Genomic DNA, 20,611 nt, shown 5'->3' on the forward strand with positions numbered 1-20,611 from the left:
ATCAGAGTATACACGTAACACCTTTTACAATGGCCCAAAATTACCCAAAGAAAAAACATATATAATCAAATTATATTCTACCTGCCTTCATCCTTTGTGATTTTGCAAAACCTTAGATGGTTAAAGAAAACCCACTGCAGTGTTCTAGACTGGACTTCCACGTTGCAAGACTATATTTGGAATTTGACACTTGCAAGAAATAAATCACTTTGAAACAACTATTTGGTGGGTCATGAATTCTGTCCTTGACAGGACACTCTTCTTTGAAACGTTGTCTGAGCATATGCCTTTTAAAATAAATTTTAGTCATATATTTAGTCACTTTTCACATTTCACCACAGATCAGTACGTTTTCTAACCCAACTGCATTTCTAAGATAACAGTCTTTTAGCAGAGCTTATAAAATGTCAGCCTTACAGTGGCTTTTATTTGAGGAAGACCTTTAAAGTCTCTGCCGCCCAATGTCAAAGAGGGTTTCCGTAGAACAAAGAGGGAGCGTGCAAGCAAGCCTGAGGCAGATGGTGCAGCCAATCAGACATACTGTAAACATATGATCTAGTGAAGAGGCAATGGAGACAGTGGGATGACAAAGTTAATGTCTGCTATGCCTGGTGTGGAGGAGTCTGGCAGTAGCTTATGAATAGTTTATGGACACTTGCATCATCATTGCTGTTAGTTTCCATTTATGATATAGGCCACTATAAAAGCATACTTTTAAAAGTTCCTTTACTCTATTTTACAATGTCTATGATTAAAAAAAATACAATCCAGAAATTGTTGTTCAGCAATTCCACTCTAATTGCAGGGTCATTCAATGTGGTCTGAAACCCTGTGTGAATTACAGTGTTTTACAATAGCACTGCCTTGCCCTATCTCTCCAGCCCGTTCTTATAGCTTTTTGGTTAAAGAAGGACCATAAACCTTAATTAACTTTAGTGTGACACATAGGAAATGTCTTTATTTAGTTAGTTAAAATGGTGGGGAACTGGGGATGTGGAGCCGAGGATATGTCCTTGAGAATTCCTGTAACAATGAGGTGCTGCTTATAAGTCATTGGCAGATGTAGCGCGACATAACACACGCAAAATCTCAACGGAAAGTGAGAAAGGCGGTTCTGGGAACGCTATTGTGTCTTTCATTTTCCCCCGTGTAACGTAGCCTGCCGAAGTCCCGCCCAGGCAGCTCAGCCTATAGCACTTGGAGGACAGAAGAGACTGAGAAACGCAGCCACAAGGACATGCTTTATTCCCCGCTAGAATCTTCAGCTCTAGACACCTTCAACCAATTTAAAGGTGAGAGAAAACTGGGACCGTTTGTTTCACGTTATCGGTGTTTTGCGACCAAAAATTAAGATTGCAAATGTTTATGATGAATATCTTCGTGACGTAATTGTGTTGAAGCAGAGAAACGCGCTCGGGACAGTGTTTAACTTTTCAAACCCCCCTCAGTGAGGAAACGTGGTACAATTATTGTTCCAAAGACGTGTTGGTGGAGCGAATTTGTTAAAACTACTAAAACAGACACGTGAGACGAAAGAAAACAACTGAGGACCGTGAGGAAAGTGTATACGTTAGATTCATAGAATAACAATTAACGTTAGAATTTTGCCTCACTGAAGTTATGAATGATTCTTTTAGTTAACGTAAATATTTATTTTACATTAGGCCTGTTATATTAGCCTACCCATGATAGTCATTATAGCATACAGGCCTCCATTTAAAATACTCAATAACTTCATGTCTCTTGCGATTTCAGTCAAATGTGCGGATTTTAAATGAAATTAATATCGCATGAATGAGCGCGCTGTTTTTGTTTTGTCCCGTGAGAGTAAATGAATGTTGTTTATTTCGGTTTCCGTAATTAGCAGGAGAGGAAATCAACTCAAGCTATCATTACAAAACATCTTGCTCATGGTTTTACTGAGCTAACTTATTTGAAAGTGAGCTGCTCTTCGTCCTGCTGCTGACTGGATGTGATTCAGTAGTGTACTGTTTTTTCCCACTATATTTGAGAACCACCCCATTTCCTGGCAGGAAGAGCTGCTCCAGGAGCTGGCACAGATCTGAGTTTAGTAGGATACTTAAAGCTATTAGATTAAATAAGCAGGTCTGCAGGAACATACTCCCGTCCATTTCTGCACTGCTTATTTCTTGTCTACCAGAAGACGTTGGATTTTCCATTCAGTCTCTGCCAAAATTGTATTATTGTCTGTCTTGTAGTGTGTGAACATTGGATATAGTTCAGCATTTAAGTCATGATATTTTCAGAAATTGTATCCTTTAACATTTATTCATATTATTGATCATTGCTCCTGTAAGTGTGTGTGTGTGTGTGTGTGTGTGTGTGTGTGTGTCAAACCTGTGTGTGGAAATGGAAAATATCTTGTAACAAATCAGCTATAGTAATCAGGAGTTCCAGATACTTGAACTGCTGCAGCTGTTCTGATGTCCAAATATTTTGCCCTGCCTGAAGAAGGCTGCCTGTTGAAGAATGTTGCATACAGTGAATATCTTGTACCCCTGGGTTTCTTTAAAGAAAAAAAGATTACTCATTCTGTGCACAGTACACAGGCAGATTGTATCTAAATATGCAAGCTTTTATGTTGTATTTTTTTCTTGAGAAATATTTATAGAAGTACAAACAGTATGTGGATACTTGTTTAACCTGTGGATACTTTACTGTGGATACTTGTTTAAGACTGATTGTGTTATTCTGATGTAAGCACCATTGAATGACTAACATTTTCAGCAAGTACACAACTTGAGGATTTATGGTCAGCCGAGGTTGGGTTTGTTTGTGTGTGTGTGTGTGTGTGTGTGTGTATGTGTGTGTTTCCCTGACAAGTGGCTTGTGAAGACACTATTATTTAAATAGACTCATAAATCAGTCAAATTGTGTTTAGCTTTTAATGTTAAATTTGAATATCAATAGGTTTGTATAAGGATTAAAGTTTAGCAAAGGATATTTGAAGTAGTGATGCTGGGAGCAGGGAAATCTACTTAGAGCACTTTATTTTATTAATTAAATTCAATATTTGGCGTTGATATTTTGTCCCACCCCTTTACACAATGGTGTATTTTTAGTGTTCATTTTATTTTGGTGCAATCACATTTTGAGACTGGGGCCTTTTACAGACTGTGAAGTGTTGTCTTTGGTTTGGTCTTGCATGTAAATTAAATGAGGGATGTTTTAATTTATCTGACATTTTGATCACAAAGTGTAATTTAGGCTGCCTGACTTAAAATTGATTTCAGGTGTTACATCAAGTGCAGGACTACAACTGGGTACTTGTCTGCATTTTGTGAAATGTGCATTGTACTCATTAATGGTGTTTAAATGGTGGTGTAGTGAAAATCAAACTTTTAATGAAAATCGAGCTTTTTAAAGTCAACACCATCGCTGAATATTTTCTCCTTAAAACTGCTGTGAACCAAAGACAGTCTCAAAAACGCGGATTGAAATCAGTGGTGTTTCTGACATCACAAACTAACTTGTAACCAATCACGTCAACGTGTGATCATCAACGAGTGGATCTCTGAGCTTGTGTGGGTGAGTTGAGGTGGGAATAATTTGCATATACCACATATACTAAATGAGGCAAGCGTATAGAGTTACTATTTTAAGGCATTACAAAAACAATTCAAGGAAAAAAAACGTTTAAATATGTGATTTTGGTGATCAAAGGTGAGTTTTAAGGGATAAAATTATTGACTGCAGGGGGACGTTTAAAGGTGGGGTATGTGATTTGGAAAACGACCGGCAGATTTTGAAAATATACAATTTAAATGGTCCTACCTTCTTTCCTCCAATGCTGGCCCTGACTCCACCCATTCAAAGAACATGGACGAGCAATCATGCACGAGTGAAAACTCAGATGCACGAGAGACTGTAATGACGATTTACTACTTATCATGGAACCGGTTTTACTGACGAGATGCGCATGCGTCATGAGCTTTGAGTATGCGCACGAAGGGGGTCACGCGTGCTGGGGGGAGGGGTGTGGTACAACCGTTTGATTGAAGAACTTACTGTCCAATGATTCTAGGTGGTCTTGGAAATGATTGGCTGGAGTTTTTCGAGTCCTGCCCGTTCCACAGATGATTAAATTGCTTAATTTTCATTTCAGTGCTTCTAACTAGGAATAGGGTTAGGAATAGGATTTCAAGTTATTTTGAAAAAATTGACAAAAAAGAGAATCACATACCTCACCTTTAAATGATGAACACGTTCTAGTACTACTCCCCTTCCTCGTAGCATTTTATGTTTCACTACTGTGTTTGTTGTCATTGCTCTCCATCTCTGCCTTTTATAGGTACATGAATGTAAACCATTTTTTTTGACTGGCTGACTGCTGCAAAGCGAAGCCAATGCAGCATTAATCTCAATAATTAATAAGATCAGTGGAATATGCATTGTGTATGGCATGATGCAAGAAGTGCATCAAAAAAGGTTAGATGAAGCCTGCTGGACTGCCTTCATTAGGAATCAGTACGGGCATTTTAATCTAGTCTTCATGACGGTGTCTTCAATTCTTAAGATGACCTAAATCTTTAAATCTTTCAGGATCAATAGGACATTTTTAATTACAACTTTTGCATTTTTTTTGTTTTACAAAACATTAAGGTATTAGCCTAATATCCCAGTTAGGTACATTTTATCCCAACTAAAGAGATATTTGCTTTGTTCAATTTTATTTTGCATATTTTACCTGGAATTTTGCCAAATAAATACAATCATGGATTTGAATTTAAAATAATTTACAAGGAGAGACCATTGAGGGAAAGGCTCATGAATGAGTAGCCAGTTATAAGGTGTTGACCTGAACAAGTATTTTTTCAGAACTATTTGATTGCTGAATGTAGCAAGTGAATCAAGAATCAACCATAGAGCCATGCAATTACCAGACGACACGTACCAGAAGGCTGTAACCACCATAGACATTGACGGAGACAAGTCCCCCCGCTCCCCCCCAATAATTAGAAATGCCTAAATTGCCCCCCTCTATTTGATATTCTTGATGCTGCTCTACACACACACTATTACGCACCACTCTTGTTTGTGGTTAGAGAGACAATGTTTTTAGCCCCCCACACACACACACATCGGAGGTTTTGTTTTGAAGTGATTTCAATTTGAAGTGTACTAATTTTAATCCTTTAAGACTTGGAGTGTAAATGCTGACTTATGTATAATGTGTTTCTTTGTTCTTCAAGTTTTTACTTAACTTTTAAAGAATTTTTTAATTAATTGAAAAATACTGTAACGAAGTCTTTACAACGTTTTTCATGTAGTTATTTATTAGGCTAATTATTGACACTAATAATAATTATAACTCATTTAATTTCATTTAAAAACATTTTATTCATTTAGTCAAAGCTACAGTCAGTAACTTTTTTTGGGGTTAAAACTTATCCAAAATAAATTTGAGCAAGTACATAACCAGCCAGTGTTCAAAACTATCTGCTTGCCTTAGCTCGATTCTAAATGGTAAGCTTGTAATAATGTTTTTAATTCCAGTGGTACTGGTGGATTTCCACGGGAAATCCAGCATGTCTTTGCGTCATTACGTCACATCTGTACACATAAAGAAGGTGTCTCGGCTATGTTGCGTTTGAGGATGTTGGAGGTGGAGATTTATAGCCTTTTCTCACAGCACTGGATATAATTAAACTTATCAATTTGATGGCGGATCCAGAAAGGTTCAAACGACAATCACCAGTGACAACTGGAGATTCACCCGTTGTAAAATGCAAAAGACTTGGGACTTTGGAGTGGCTACAGAAAAAAAGAGACTGCAACCGGGCCCATGCGAAAACCAGGATAAATATCGGAAGGACATTTAAGTCACACAATGCTGATGTTGTTAACATTAACAATTTGAGAACAAAGAATAATTTGAACGGTTTGACGTTATATAAGTGATCGTTAGATTCAATCAGCGCGATTTACTGCCAATTTTGTTTTGCATTTTTTCCCTTAGTTGGTCAGAACAAAAGTGGATGTTACTTGTTCAGATGACATTTTCCGGTGAATATTCTTATGTTGGTCATACTTCCAAAAAGTAGAATCTGTGATTCCGATTTTTCCGAATGACCGTAACACCGGCGCAGTGACTGACAGCCGCACATTTTCAAAACATTAGATTCATCCGCGCAGGCCCGTGCCAAGGCACATCCCACGTAAAGTTAATTTCCGCAAATAACTGCAATTGGAGATTTCGAACAGATATTGCGACAAAGAGGAAAAACTACGGACTGCAGCTTTAAATAATTAAATAATTATAATAGTTTTTGCTGTAGTACTGACATTTTTACGAGAACCACTGATATTTTGGTATTGTGACAAGACAACTTTAGTCTAGCATATCAGCTCTCTTTAGTGAGAATGTATTGTGTTGTAATTTGATCAATTCCGGCTGGTCATTGAAGTCATTAAGCAAAAACCTTACAGTAAACCCCAGTATAATATGTTATTCAAAATATTCATAGCTCATAATTCTTCATTGTGCCTTTACAGGAGCATGATTCCAGTGACCGAATTCCGGCAGTTCACGGAGCAGCAGCCGGCTTTCCGGGTTCTGAAGCCATGGTGGGATGTGTTCACAGACTACCTTTCTGTGGTCATGCTCATGATAGGTGTGTTTGGATGCACTCTGCAGGTAAATATTACTACTCTTCTCCCTGAACCAAATACCAAAAGAAAACTTTTTTTTTTTTAAACAGCTGAAAAGTGAGTCTTAAAGTGCAAATGAAGCATTCAGTCAAGTTATCATTATTCAGTGAATGGATTTCAACTTTAATCAAATTATATAACAAACACAAACAATGTAACCATTTAAAAGAAATGAAGATGTTTTGTTATAGCTTTTGTAGTAAGAGCACCGCTGTACTTACTGTGATGTCACAGGGTTTATTGTCTTGCCTGAGTTCATCAGATACAGTGGTAGAGAGACCGTTTAAGACGACAGCGGAGGACAGATAGTGAAAGATAAAGACAGAGACTGTGAAAGATGGAAACTGGACCACTATTGCATTAGTCCTGGATGTAAAAAGTCATTTTACAGTGTTAAAGCAAATGACAAAAGAGTCCATATTCATACTGCTGCTGAAAGAGAGAATAGTTGCTTCGTTTCCTGATACACAAAGTCCCACCGCCACAAGATTTCCATAGTTACACTTGGAAATACAGCATGTTGCCGAAAAGACTGTCAGAAATGAAAATTAAACAACAATCATAATAAACACCCTTCTGACAACAAAATATATATTTCTTACCAGGACTCCTTATTTTGGATAGTCTCCAAAGGTTATCTCTAATCCCGTCATCTCCCTTGCCATTATCTTTTTTTTTTTTAATCATTTTGCATTCCATGCAATAGTTTTTAACCAACTTTTTTTCACTGCTGTAGTCCTGAATTATTTCTGTTTTTTTTGTTGTTTTTTTTATCAGCCCATAATTGCCTTGCAAATAGTACTGGAGCCCTCTATTGGTCATCTTTTTGGCGACAGATATATTACTAGTAACGATTACAGCAACTAAGCAGAAAAATCAAAGACCAGAATCGAAACTATAATACCGGTAATCTTCATTAATCCAACAGAGCCAACCTACTCCATGATGTCACAAGTTGTAGTGACCTTGCTACAAAAGCTATAATAAAAGCAGTACCAAAACATACAGCCCTGGTTTCACAAACAGGACTTATATTAAGCCAGGATTAAGCCTCAGTTCAATTAGGACATTTAAGTAGTTTAAAAAAAAATATGCCTTAGAAAAAAAAAACATTACTGATTTGCATCTTGAGACAAACCAATGGTACTGACATAATTTAAGTTATGCCAGTGCGACTTTCTTTCAGTTAACACGGCTCAAACATTTTAGCCTGGGACTAGGTTTAAGCCATGTCTGTGACACCGGTGGAACAGTCTTCCTTGATCAACGGCAATGGAATAATAAAAGACTTTACACCATATATGTATTTCCCCTGTGCATGAAAAGCCCACTGTTGGGCAGTGCATACTGCATTGTGTGGGAGTTTGCTAACGGAAAATAGCTAAATTCCAGTCACCCCACACGAAAAGATTACCCCTTCTTCCCCTCATGGTGGCCCCTCTATAAACACAAAATGACTCCTGTAGTCTAGCTACTCGGCCTTGTAAACTAGTGGGTGGAGCTTCAAGCAACAAGTTTGCCCTTCAGTTGCAATTCCTCCAGATGATCCTGAATTATTTTTAGTTTCAACAAACAACATTAACAGGAACCCATTGTTTGGACAAGGATATCCCCCTCTGTCCCTGGAGGTGCGCATCAAGCATCATAGAATGGCACAGCTGTATGATGAATTGCAATTTGTAAATTGCAACTGGATGTTCATGATGATCTCAGTGAAGGCAGTAAAAATTGTCTAAATTAATTATTTTACTAATGCCACTGCATAATCCCGTGGTTTGCTAAATGACCATGTTTGACTTGGGGCACTTTGAGTGGCCTGTAATGCATAATGGACATTTTATTAGCCACTTGGGGCTGCTGCGCCTCATCCATTTTACTACAGAGAAGCCATGTTCAGAGCGGCTGATGCTTCATTAGCGGGCTTTACTCTGCAGTCTGCCTATTGTGCTTGTACTACACTATAGTGCTGTATAGAGCTCTCTCAATTCTCTTTCCCTCTCTTTTTAGCTGATTTTCCTCATTTTCATTACCTTTGCAGGAAGAAACCACATGTCCATTACCAGACAAACTAAACTGTTTTGCAGGAAAAGGAGGGAAGGGCACACATCTTGAAACAAATACAGAATGCTTTTGTTTACTGCTTTTCACTTCTAGTGAAAATACTCCCCCCCCCCCCCCCCCCTGCCTAGTGTGTCCTTTAAAAATATTTAATGCAAATTGAGTAGTTGTTGAGCACCTTTTCCTGCTAACTCAAAGGTATTTCACCTCCCTCTAGAATTCAAGTGGCCAGTGCAATGATTTCTCATTTCCTGTCTGAGTCACACTTATGTCTGAGCACCAAAATGGTTATCTTAAAAGATATTCTCCTCATCAGATACTGTTACACTGTTCCCGGCAATCTAAAGATCGTGTGGGATTGGAAATTCAAACCATAAAATGAGCCTCATCTACCCGTTTTACACACTGGAGGTTTATCTCTCTGATGTGTTTGAGGTTTATTAGCTTTTATCTTTATTTTTTATATTCAGGGAAAATTACTTGGGTATATTCATATAATTAGAATGACTGTACATGGATGAATGCTACTTTTATGTGAAGCAAGCTCTTAATCTGTGTGTAAACTCTCAAAGGTGGATTTTCTGGATTACCCAAAGTATGGTCCATAAACCGGGTCTACTGACTCTGGTGGGGAGCAACTTGACTGGCCTGCACAAAAACCTGACCTGAACCCCTATTGAACACCTCTCCAAGCTGTAGCAAAGTAAAAAAAAAAAACACACAGTTCTCCAGAATGCTATTGTATGACATAGCATTAAGATTTGTCCACACAGAAAATACTGTAATAACAAAACCCATTAATTATAAGTGGGTATGCAGTAGGGGTGTATAACGGTACACAATAATGACGGTTCAGTATATACCTCAGTCACGGTTCAGTCACGGTTCAGTATGTCTATGGTACAGCAGGGGGAAAACAAACCTTGTTTTTTTTAGTAATTAAACAATGTTTTACTGGACAAACTATGTCTGTCTTTAAATAAAAAAAAGTCTGTAAATATTGGGAGGGGGCATGGGAGATCAGCAGAAAAAAATTCAGAAAACAGATGTCGCGAAGTGTTCAAGTGTGTGAATAGCGGTTGTCGCTCTGCAATTATAAAGAGGCAACAAACGCCAATTCCACTGAATCGTTCTTATTCAGACTTGTCACCGTCTAAACAAGCCCGACATAGAAGTTCCTCGCCATAGAAAAGCATATGGGGAGGGGGGATTTAAACCTTTAAAAAAAAAAAGGTTTAACTAAGGGTGTGACCAAATAATTGTAAGAACCACTGCTGTATGGCAAACCATGCAGGTTTATGACTTAGTTTGAGGTGCTTTATATAAAGCATGTTTCATGTTTATTACAACTTGTATTATACACGTATCCAACAGCAGATCACTCTTTGTCTTTAGTTGTTTTTCAGATGTATTTGCAACATCGAAGTATATCAATATTAATGATATTGTCCCATCCTATGGGGGAAACATGGAGTTTGAAATGAAGTTCCACATTCAAAGAAGGTCCGTACATGCAGCGGTTAAAACAGTTCTATTTATTTGGTACACATGCATTGCATACCAAACCAAAAGACCTGTTCTGAAAATGTTCAGTACAATTATGTGTACCGTTACACCCCTAGTATCCACATCAATTCTGATGTCCGATGTCATTCATTATACACTGAACAAAATTATAAACGCAAAACTTTTTTTTTTCAACATTGTATTTATTGATTTTAGAAACATTTACATAAAAAACAAGCACAGAAAAATAAAAAAGACAACATCTATACTATACAAATGTCAAGACAATGGTACCTTAATATCATAACATGGTAAATGTTATTCCTGGTTACACCGAAAATAAACTATTTGGTTCAGCTTCCTTCAAAAATTCTATAAAGGGGTTCCATACTTTGAAAAACTTTCCAGATTTTCCTTTAACAATACATGTGAGTTTCTTTTGTTTTTGCCCCCATTTTTCATGAGGTGAACTCAAAGATCTAAGACTTTTTCTATGTAATCAAAAGACAAATTTCTCTGAAATATTGTTCACAAATCTGTCTAATTCTGTGTTAGTGAGCACTTCTCCTTTGCCAAGATAATCCATCCACCTCACAGGTGTGGCATATCAAGATGCTGATTAGACAGCATGATTATTTCACAGATGTGCCTTAGGCTGGACACAATAAAAGGCTACTCTAAAATGTGCAGTTTTATCACACAGCAATGCCAGAGATGTCGCATGTTTTGAGGGAGCATGCAGGAATGTCCACCAGAGCTATTGCCTGTGAATTGAATGTTCATTTCTCTGCCATAAGCTGTCTCCAAAATAGTTTCAGAGGATTTGACAGTACATCCAACCGGCCTCACAACCGCAGACCACGTGTAACTACACCAGCCCAGGACCTCCACATCCAGCATCTTCACCTCCAAGATCGTCTGAGACCAGCCATCCGGACAGCTGCTGCAAGAATCGGTTTGCTTAACCAAAGAATTTCTGCACAAACTGTCAGAAACCGTCTCAGGGAAGCTCATCTGCATGCTCGTCATCCTCATCGGGGGTAAATGAGTGGGCCCACTCAACCGACTTGAGAAGGGCAAATGCTCACATTTGATGGTGACTGGCACTTTGGAGAGGTGTTCTCTTCATGGATGAATCACGGTTTTCACTGTACAGGGCAGATGGCAGAATGCGTCGTGTGGATGAGCGGTTTGCTGATGTCAACTTTGTGGATCGAGTGGCCCATGGTGGCGGTGGGGTTATGGTGTGGGCAGGCAAATGTTATGGACAACGAACCCAGGTGCATATTTTGTATGGCATTTTGAATGCACAGATACCGTGACGAGATCCTGAGGCCCATTGTTGTGCCATTCATCCACGACCATCACCTCATGTTGCAGCATGATAATGCACGGCCCCATGTTGCAAGGATCTGTACACAATTCCTGGAAGCTGAAAACATCCCAGTTCTTCTATGGCCAGCATACTCATCCGACATGTCACCCATTGAGCATGTTTGGGATGCTGTGGATCGGCTTATAAGACAGTGTGTTTCAGGTCCTGCCAATATCCAGCAACTTCGCACAGCCATTGAAGAGGATTGGACCAACGTTCTACAGGCCACAATCAACAACCTGATCAACTCTATGCGAAGGAGATGGCTTGCACTGCGTGAGGCAAATGATGGTCACACCAGATACTGACTGGTTTTCTGAGCCCCCCAATACAGTAAAACTGCATATTTTAGAGTGGCCTTTTATTGTGGCCAGCCTAAGGCACACCTGTGTAATAATCATGCTGTCTAATCAGCATTTGATATGCCACACCTGTGAGGTGGATGGATTATCTCAGCAAAGGAGAAGTGCTCACTAACAGATTTAGACCGATTTGTGAACAATATTTGAGAGAAATGGTTCTTTTGTGTAGCCTACATAGAAAAATTCTTAGATCTTTGAGTTTAGCTCATGAAAAATGGGGGCAAAAACAAAAGTGTTGCATTTATAATTTTGTTCAGTGTATATGAGCTAATGGTCTCGTATGATTCGGCATATCTCCTGGTGGCATTTTATAACACTATGTAGCATGGGCGTCGGAACCATTGTACTGTAAATGTACTGTAAACTTTTTAAGACCAATGATATTGGAACCACTCACTTTTACCATCTCTAATTCAGCGCATATGTTTTCACTTTTCAGAGCGCTTTCAGTCAAATCCATTACACTTGAGGAATGCCCTAATAAATTAAACTGCATTCCGCATTTTAGCTACAGCGTTTATTTTCCACGCTGCTGCTCATATCTATTCTCTTGGCTCATTCAAAGTCCCACAAAACACTTACTTTTCAGGCTAGATGAGCCAATGCGCATGTGTTGTCCTAAGCGCGAGTCTCGGGTTCCTATGGGGACCGGAGCTTCTAACAGATTGATGCAGTTACAATGACTTTACCAATCAGCGATTGGCTCTCTTACTTATGAATGGTAGAAACTGTCCCACCTTATAAGTCATAGTGAACTGTCTTTGATATCTAGCTCAGGTTGGTCTGGCTGTGTGCTCACATACTATCACTAAACAAGCTGGTATGAATCTTGAATGTTCATTCATAATGAACCCTGAACCCTGAACTCTTTTACTATGAAGCCACACTGTTGTAACGTGCAGAATTAATCTTGACATTGTCTTGCTGAAATAAGAAAAATTTGAGTATCATTTTGTACAAGGTTTAAAGGAACACGCCGACTTTTTGGGACTTTAGCTTATTCACCGTATCCCCCAGAGTTATATAAGTCCATACATACCCTTTTCATTTCTGTGCGTCCTGTAACTCTGTCTGAAGCACCCACCGCTAGCCTAGCTTAGCACAAAGACTGGAAGTAAATGGCTTCAGCTAGCATACTGCTCCCAATAAGTTACAAAATAACACCAACATTTTCCTATTTATATGTTGTGATTTGTACAGTCACAGTGTGTACAAATAACAAGGTCATATGAGACACAGGCATCTTTTAACCTTATACATATTGGGAACTATATTCTCAGAAGGCGAAGCACTACTTGGGCGGAGTGATTTGTGCAACACTCTGAGCGAACTCTCTGCTCCTCACCAATGGGCTTATCAGGTGCTGCGAGCAAATCAGTCCGCCCCAAGTAGCAGTGCTTCGCCTTCTGAGAATATAGTTCCCAGTATGTATACGGTTAAAAGATGTCTGTGTCTCATATGACCTTGTTATTTGTACACATTGTGACTATACAAATCACAACATATAAATAGGAAAATGTTGGCGTTATTTTGTCATTTATTGGGAGCAGTATGCTAGCTGAAGCCATTTACTTCCAGTCTTTGTACTAAGCTAGGCTAGCGGTGGGTGCGTCAGACAGAGTTATGGGACGCACGGAGATGAAAAGGGTATGTATGGACTTATCTAACTCTGGGGGATACGGTGAATAAGCTAAATTCCCAAAAAGTCGGTGTGTTCCTTTAAATCATTTAAATAGACATACAATGACATACAATATCATATATCTTAGAGCATGTTTATGATGTAGTAGCCTATTTGAGTTGATATTACTCTTGCCAATTTCTGAGAGATGCACGCATAGACGGATTTGCGCTCATTTCATTTTTACTAACACTTATTCACTTCACTCATTATTGCATAGAGATTTTAGATAAGGTATTTGGCTTCGGGAACACCCCTAATCTACTCCAGGAAAAAAAAGTTTAGTCAGATTTCAGAAATGTGCTATAAAAATGCTAAACATTTGGATAGAATATCAGCAATAGTCCAAGTATGGTTTGATGTCATTGTGCTGATTCTGATAGCTACACTCTTTTATCCTTTTAGGTGATGCAAGACAAAATCATATGCCTTCCTCAAAGGACATTCTCACCAAACCAGACCGAGCTGATGTGCCCACCACCTTCCACAAATCATGTAGCGATAGTGCCTGTCCATGAGTTGAAAGGACTGAAGACCAACTTGGATATTCAGCAGTATAACTACATAAACCAGATGTGCTACGAAAAGGCACTGCATTGGTATGCCAAATACTTCCCTTACCTGGTTCTCATACATACCTTAATTTTCATGGTGTGCAGCAATTTCTGGTTCAAGTTTCCTGGCTCCAGCTCTAAAATTGAGCACTTCATATCCATCCTGGGAAAGTGTTTCGACTCTCCATGGACTACCAGAGCACTGTCAGAAGTGTCTGGGGAGAATCCTGAAGAGAAGGACAACAAGAAGAATAGTGCCAGTAGGTCAAACCTTGATTCTCCGATTGGAGAGGGCAACCTGGAAAAGACTTCGTCTTTAAGATCAATACCTGAAAAGATTGTTGTTGACAAGCCAGCAGCAAGTGTCCTTGACAAGAAGGAAGGAGAACAAGCCAAAGCCTTGTTTGAGAAGGTCAAAAAATTCCGCCTGCATGTGGAGGAGGGTGATATATTATATATGATGTATGTCCGTCAGACTGTTGTAAAAGTGCTCAAGTTTATCCTTATAATTGCATACAACAGTGCTCTGGTGTCAAAGGTTAGGTTCAATGTTACCTGCACTGAGAACATGCAGGACATGACAGGTTACCGGTACTTCTGTTGCAATCATACTATGGCCCACTTATTCTCAAAGCTCTCCTACTGTTATTTGTGTTTTGTTGGTGTTTATGGACTCACATGCCTTTATACATCTTACTGGCTTTTCTATATTTCTCTCAAAGAGTACTCCTTTGAATATGTTAGGCAAGAGACTGGAATTGATGACATCCCAGATGTAAAAAACGACTTTGCTTTCATGTTGCACATGATCGATCAGTACGATCCCCTATATTCCAAGAGATTTGCAGTGTTTCTGTCAGAGGTGAGTGAAAACAAGCTGAAACAGCTCAACCTTAACCACGAGTGGACAGCTGACAAGCTTCGGCAGAAGCTACAAACCAACAGCAATAACAGGCTAGAACTTCAACTCTTCATGCTGTCTGGCCTCCCAGATACCATCTTTGAGGTGACGGAGCTGCAGTCTTTGAAGCTTGAGATCATTAATAATGTTACCATACCAGCAGCCATTGCCCAACTAGAGGATCTCCAGGAGCTTTCGCTTTACCAGTGCTCGCTCAAGATCCATAGTGCAGCAACCTCATTCCTCAAGGAGAACTTGAAGGTGCTGCGAGTGAAGTTTGATGATGGCCGTGAACTTCCACAGTGGTTGTATGTGTTGCGGAATTTGGAAGAGCTCCATCTGATTGGCTCTTTATGTTCTGATGCGTCAAAGAACGTAACCTTGGACTCTTTACGAGAGCTCAAAGCACTGAAGACCCTGACTCTCAAGAGCAACTTCACCAAGATCCCTCAGTCCATTGTGGATGTGGCCAGCCATCTACAACGCCTCTGTATTTGCAATGATGGCACCAAGCTGGTAATGCTTAACAACCTGAAAAAGATGGTGAATCTAATAGAACTTGAGTTGGTGCACTGCGACCTCGAACGCATACCACATGCCATTTTCAGCCTGTCTAATCTGCAGATGTTGGATCTGAAGGAGAACAATCTACGCTCCATTGAAGAGATCCTCAGCTTCCAGCACCTCCGTAAGCTGACCAGTCTGAAGCTTTGGCACAACGGGATCACTTTTATACCTGAACACATAAAAAAACTCGGGAGCTTGGAGCGCCTCTACTTAAGCCATAACAAGATCGAGATCCTCCCTTCACACTTGTTCCTCTGCAACAAACTGCGCTACCTCGATCTTTCCAACAACGACATCCGTTTTATCCCACCGGAGATAGGCGTTCTCCAGAGCCTTCAATACTTCTCTGTTAGTTGCAACAAAATTGAAAGTATTCCTGATGAGCTCTTCTTCTGTAAGAAGCTCAAGACTCTGAAGCTTGGCAGAAACACGCTGTCTGTCCTTTCACCAAAGATTTCTTTCCTAAGTGTACTGACTCGCTTGGAGTTAAAGGGTAATCACTTTGAGATCTTACCAGCTGAACTTGGCTCTTGTCGCGCCTTAAAGAGCAGTGGACTTATTGTAGAAGACGTGCTGTTTGAGACGCTGCCTTCAGACATCAAGGAGCAAATGCAAGCCGAGTGATTGCTTAGCTATAATGCCAAATGTTGTTATCTGACTCCTTAGGAGACAAGACTCCAGGTGTTACGTCCTGTAGTATGTATTGCGATCTATATGGGTGAGTACCTGCAATTTCATGTTTAAAGTTGGACTTAAGCTTAATGGTATTTTAATGCAAAAAAAATCGGAAAATCTAGGGATGCACACCTTTTAATGCCTTATATTATATATTATGAAAATGTAAAACATATTCAAAACCTCTATCTTAATTTTCTAAGATAATGTTTTTTTTGTTTTTTTGTTTTAATCTGTAAGTCATAAAAAGACAACTTACGACAGGGATTAATTTATAGACAGTGGCAATTCCACTGTATGCTTTCACTGCTGATGACTGACATTTGCTTTCATAATCCATTAAGCTTTTACAGGTCAAGTACTGTACCACATGTTTTGCACTGGAAATGGTGATGTTAGAAGTTGCACTGGAAACTTTACTATTCATTTTCATTTTACTTTTTAATGTGTGTATATAGGACTTTGCAATGATTTGTAGTATATATCATAGGAAAATATACAGTTCATGTAATCATTCATACTAGTAGTGTTTTTTTTTCTTCTTGCATATTCACTCTAATAATTATAAAGCTTTTGGAGAGCAGGATCTTTGTGCATTTGTTACTCAGGTAGACTTCACATGTTTTTCCTTGCATCACTGTTTTAAGGTTAAACAAGTTTTACAGCTGTTGGTAGTGGATCCTGGGCAGATAAAGAAAACCACATTGCAGTATACATCTTATAAACGAGTGGTACCAGCTTCAACTGTCATATACGTTTTTTTTAAAGGGTTATGTATTCTGCTGTGGTTTGCTTAGTTTAAACAATTACTCTGATTTGACTTCTCCAGTGCAAGACAGAATTCAGATGCAGAAGGGATTTCTCTTACCTTAACTTGGCCTTTTGTACAGTACAAACATTTTTCTCAGAAACCAACAATGCACTCTAATAGACATTTTAATCATCATATTAGTCAACAGTATTTGTCCATCTTGTATTGTATGCTGTAATTGTAAATCTCATGCAAACTTAAGGAAAACATTTGTCAGAAACATAGCTCTAAGATTATATGCAAATGCATTTTAAGAAATGTATTCTTTTATAATGTCCTTTATGCAAAAATAAGTAAATAGTCAAAGATCGCTCAAGGTTCACCGAGACAAATCAGGTAGACTTTAGTTTCCTTAGTATTTTCTCAGAGATACTTGGAGGAGATAGATTATGAGTGTCTTTAGGTCATGTACATGGCAATTACATTGCATTTGATCTGATATTGCCTTGAGAGAGGTGACTCGTCTGATGTACTGAGATCAGCATGTGGCCTTTTTCTACAGACTGCCAGTTACATTGCCATCATAAAGAAGTATTGAATCAGTGTTTCACGTGTATTACCAGTGTCTTTAGGCATCTTTAGGCACAGAAGTTAAGACTGAATATTTGAGTTATATGGCCTTTGTGTGTTTTTCATGTTGTATTTCAGTAATATTATCTACATGAATCGCTTTGGATCATGCGTAGTAATTTGTTATTTTTTTTTTTTAACAGTAGACCTGTCTATAGTTAGGAAGGTCAGTTGTTGTTCTGGTGTTATGTCTGCATGTTAAAGGTTATAATGATGTGGATGCCAAAGTGCAAATCTGTGCATAAATGAAGGATGTTGTTTCTTGCCATTAGATATAAGTGCTGACATAATGTAGTGCTGACCATATGCCTTATTTTCCTGTTTAGTATCATTTGCATTTTTTGCATCATTTGCCAAAGTGTTTTTAATTTGTAAAACAGCATAAATAAAATGCATTTTTTTTTGTCCCTTGCTTTGAGTTCAGTTAATGTTTTGTAATTCTCAAGGGAGAGTTGTCACCCAGGTGGCAGTATTGTGCAGTAAATGCAACGGCGAGTCTGTGGAATGTTTAAGGATAATTTGCTGACCTCAAATGCATGCACACACCGGAAAGTCTGAAATGTTGCTGGCATTAAAAAAATGCAATTGCAAACAAGATGACAATTTCAGAATTTAGATTTTTGGAGCGATGGCAGTATGATGAGGATGACATTATTCAAATAAGTCTGGGTCTTATCTGTTTAAACACTGAAAATGAATTGTCAAATGGACAAAAAATCCCATGCTAGTACATAATTTAAATAATCCCATGAACAGTGTAACATTATGCCTTCAGAATAATTTGTATGTGGGTGCGGTCACCCATCATATCTCATGTTTCAGTCACATGATCAGCTGTGATGGATATGGCTATTGATAGCTGGATCATGGCCTGGGAGAGGGAGCATACTACAGCTTCAGCCACTTTCAAAGGCATTACCTATGCCTTGAATGTGGTTATTTGATACATATTAACATACATTTTCTATCTTCTATTTTCTCTACAATTTGTTATCCAAATTAGGCAAAGTTCTTTATGCATCAGCAGAGGGCAGCTTAAACACAATTGCTACAACTGTAAGCATACTAATTGGATACTAATATTGTTACAGCTTTCAGTTTTATGTGGCATGTCTTCTTACTATGACTAAAGTGAAAAGCGCATGCCTTTATTTAGAACACATCTTGTATAATTACCATCCTGAAACACAACACCATGAAAAGATCGACAGGCGGCTAAGTACTTGCACCCTAAAATAGAGAGTACAACACTATTTTTCCAACAAGATGGAGATGTTTAACTCTTGCCTTATCCCTTGTCACCACTTAGTATGCAGGATTCCATGGACCAAGGCTGTGTCCGAAATCAGATACTCTCTTGAGTAGGTACTTATTTTGAATAAGTAATTACTTCACGACCACTAAAAAAGTATGTTCTATATTGAATGAATGGTTGTAATATGAATGTAATCCGGACGTACTATATTCGTTCCCCTAATCACGTGACCTACCAGCGTTGGGGGCGTCGCTTCACTGACATTCACAAATCCTCTCCCATGGGCTCATGGGATAGTAAAGTGTCCATCGTATGCACAATTCTGAATCGCGCCGGAAGAACTAGGTCATCCGGGTATTTCGAAAACATACTACTTTTTTTCATATACTGTTTTTCACCTACTTTATAGTAGGGAAGTATGTGATTTCAGATGCAGCCCAAATGTAGTAAGATCTCTAAGGGCCTTCAACCAGGGGGTCATGACCCCTAAGGGGACCACGTTGGTACTGCTGGGAGTGAATCAATTATTATTATTAACTATTAATATTTTAGCACGTTTTTTATTGCAAAATAGAGCAGGTTGCAATAGTAATTAGTAAATTCATCAATCTGTTGTCTGTGGAAACTTTTTGAAGGTCTGTGATTCGCGTTAAGGAGTGAGAAAGTTCTGCAGCGGACCTCAAGCCTTTATAAACTTGACAAGCTGATGACCCCTGGACAGTGTGATCTTGAAAATTTACCCTGAAGAGAAGATGGCTCTCCGTTCAACCATGAAAAGGCGAGAAGCAGCAGCTGTCAGAGTGGAGCTGTGAATAGAAGCAAAAGGACACTTGCAAAGTTGTGATTAGAGGGAAACTGATTTGAATGCAAAATCAAAATCTCAAAACATAACTAAAATCTTAAATGCTGTTCCACAGTCTTTCTTTTTTCACAGACAGGTCTTAGACTAAGCCCGGACTAGGCCTTATTTAAATTAGGACATTTAAGTAACTTAAAAAAAAATTACTGGTGTGCATAAGGTTTCAATTACTTGAGACAAAGCAATAGCACTGACATATTTTAAGATGTGTTAGTGCAAGTTGCTTTCAGTTGGAACAGCTCAAACATGTATTTTAGTCTGGGACTAGGCTTCAGCCTTGTCTGTGAGCATTAAATTGTCATTTAAAGACAAGTCATCAAAGCTTGAGCCAAGTCAGTCTTTCACAGTATCTTCTTTAGACCAATCTATTACAGCTGAAAAGGCAAGAGCTTGAGTGCCAAGAAACGTCCCCCTACCCAGAATCTGCCTGCAGCACATGGTAATTGGAATGTGGGATTCACCTCGTCACCCTCTGTTTCGATCAAACTCTGAGACTTAGATCTGTGAGGTTTTCTGATACCTGTCTTTTGTCTCCATCTGTGTGTACGCAGGTGCTTAGTCAAACAAAACATCCACAACCACCTGCACTTTAACGCTAAATATGACCCACACCAAAGGTTCATGTGGAAATGAAAAACAACCCCTCAGCAGGACCTGGCTGCCCAGTGCTGGAGGAGGCAAAGTCTCTTTAATCTTATTTGCAAACATTTGGTTCGTTTGTAAAAGCATAAAGGATTTAATTTACATGTAAACAACACAGAATGC

At 38.9% G+C, this 20,611-nt stretch overlaps 1 protein-coding gene across 1 annotated transcript; it reads left to right on the forward strand.

Annotated features, from left to right (window-relative positions):
* The first annotated feature begins 1,072 nt into the window (after positions 1–1,072).
* On the forward strand, positions 1,073–18,144 carry lrrc8c (leucine rich repeat containing 8 VRAC subunit C). Its single transcript, XM_077198886.1, has 3 exons — positions 1,073–1,292; positions 6,517–6,658; positions 14,060–18,144. The coding sequence occupies exons 2-3, from the start codon at positions 6,521–6,523 to the stop codon at positions 16,298–16,300; spliced, it is 2,379 nt and encodes a 792-aa protein (XP_077055001.1). The 5' UTR covers positions 1,073–1,292; positions 6,517–6,520; the 3' UTR covers positions 16,301–18,144.
* Positions 18,145–20,611: the final 2,467 nt, after the last annotated feature.

This window comes from Siphateles boraxobius, unplaced genomic scaffold (genome assembly GCF_051911475.1).
Source record: "Siphateles boraxobius isolate OS27281-9 unplaced genomic scaffold, OSU_SipBor_1 41, whole genome shotgun sequence".
NCBI classification, from domain to species: Eukaryota; Metazoa; Chordata; class Actinopteri; order Cypriniformes; family Leuciscidae; genus Siphateles; species Siphateles boraxobius.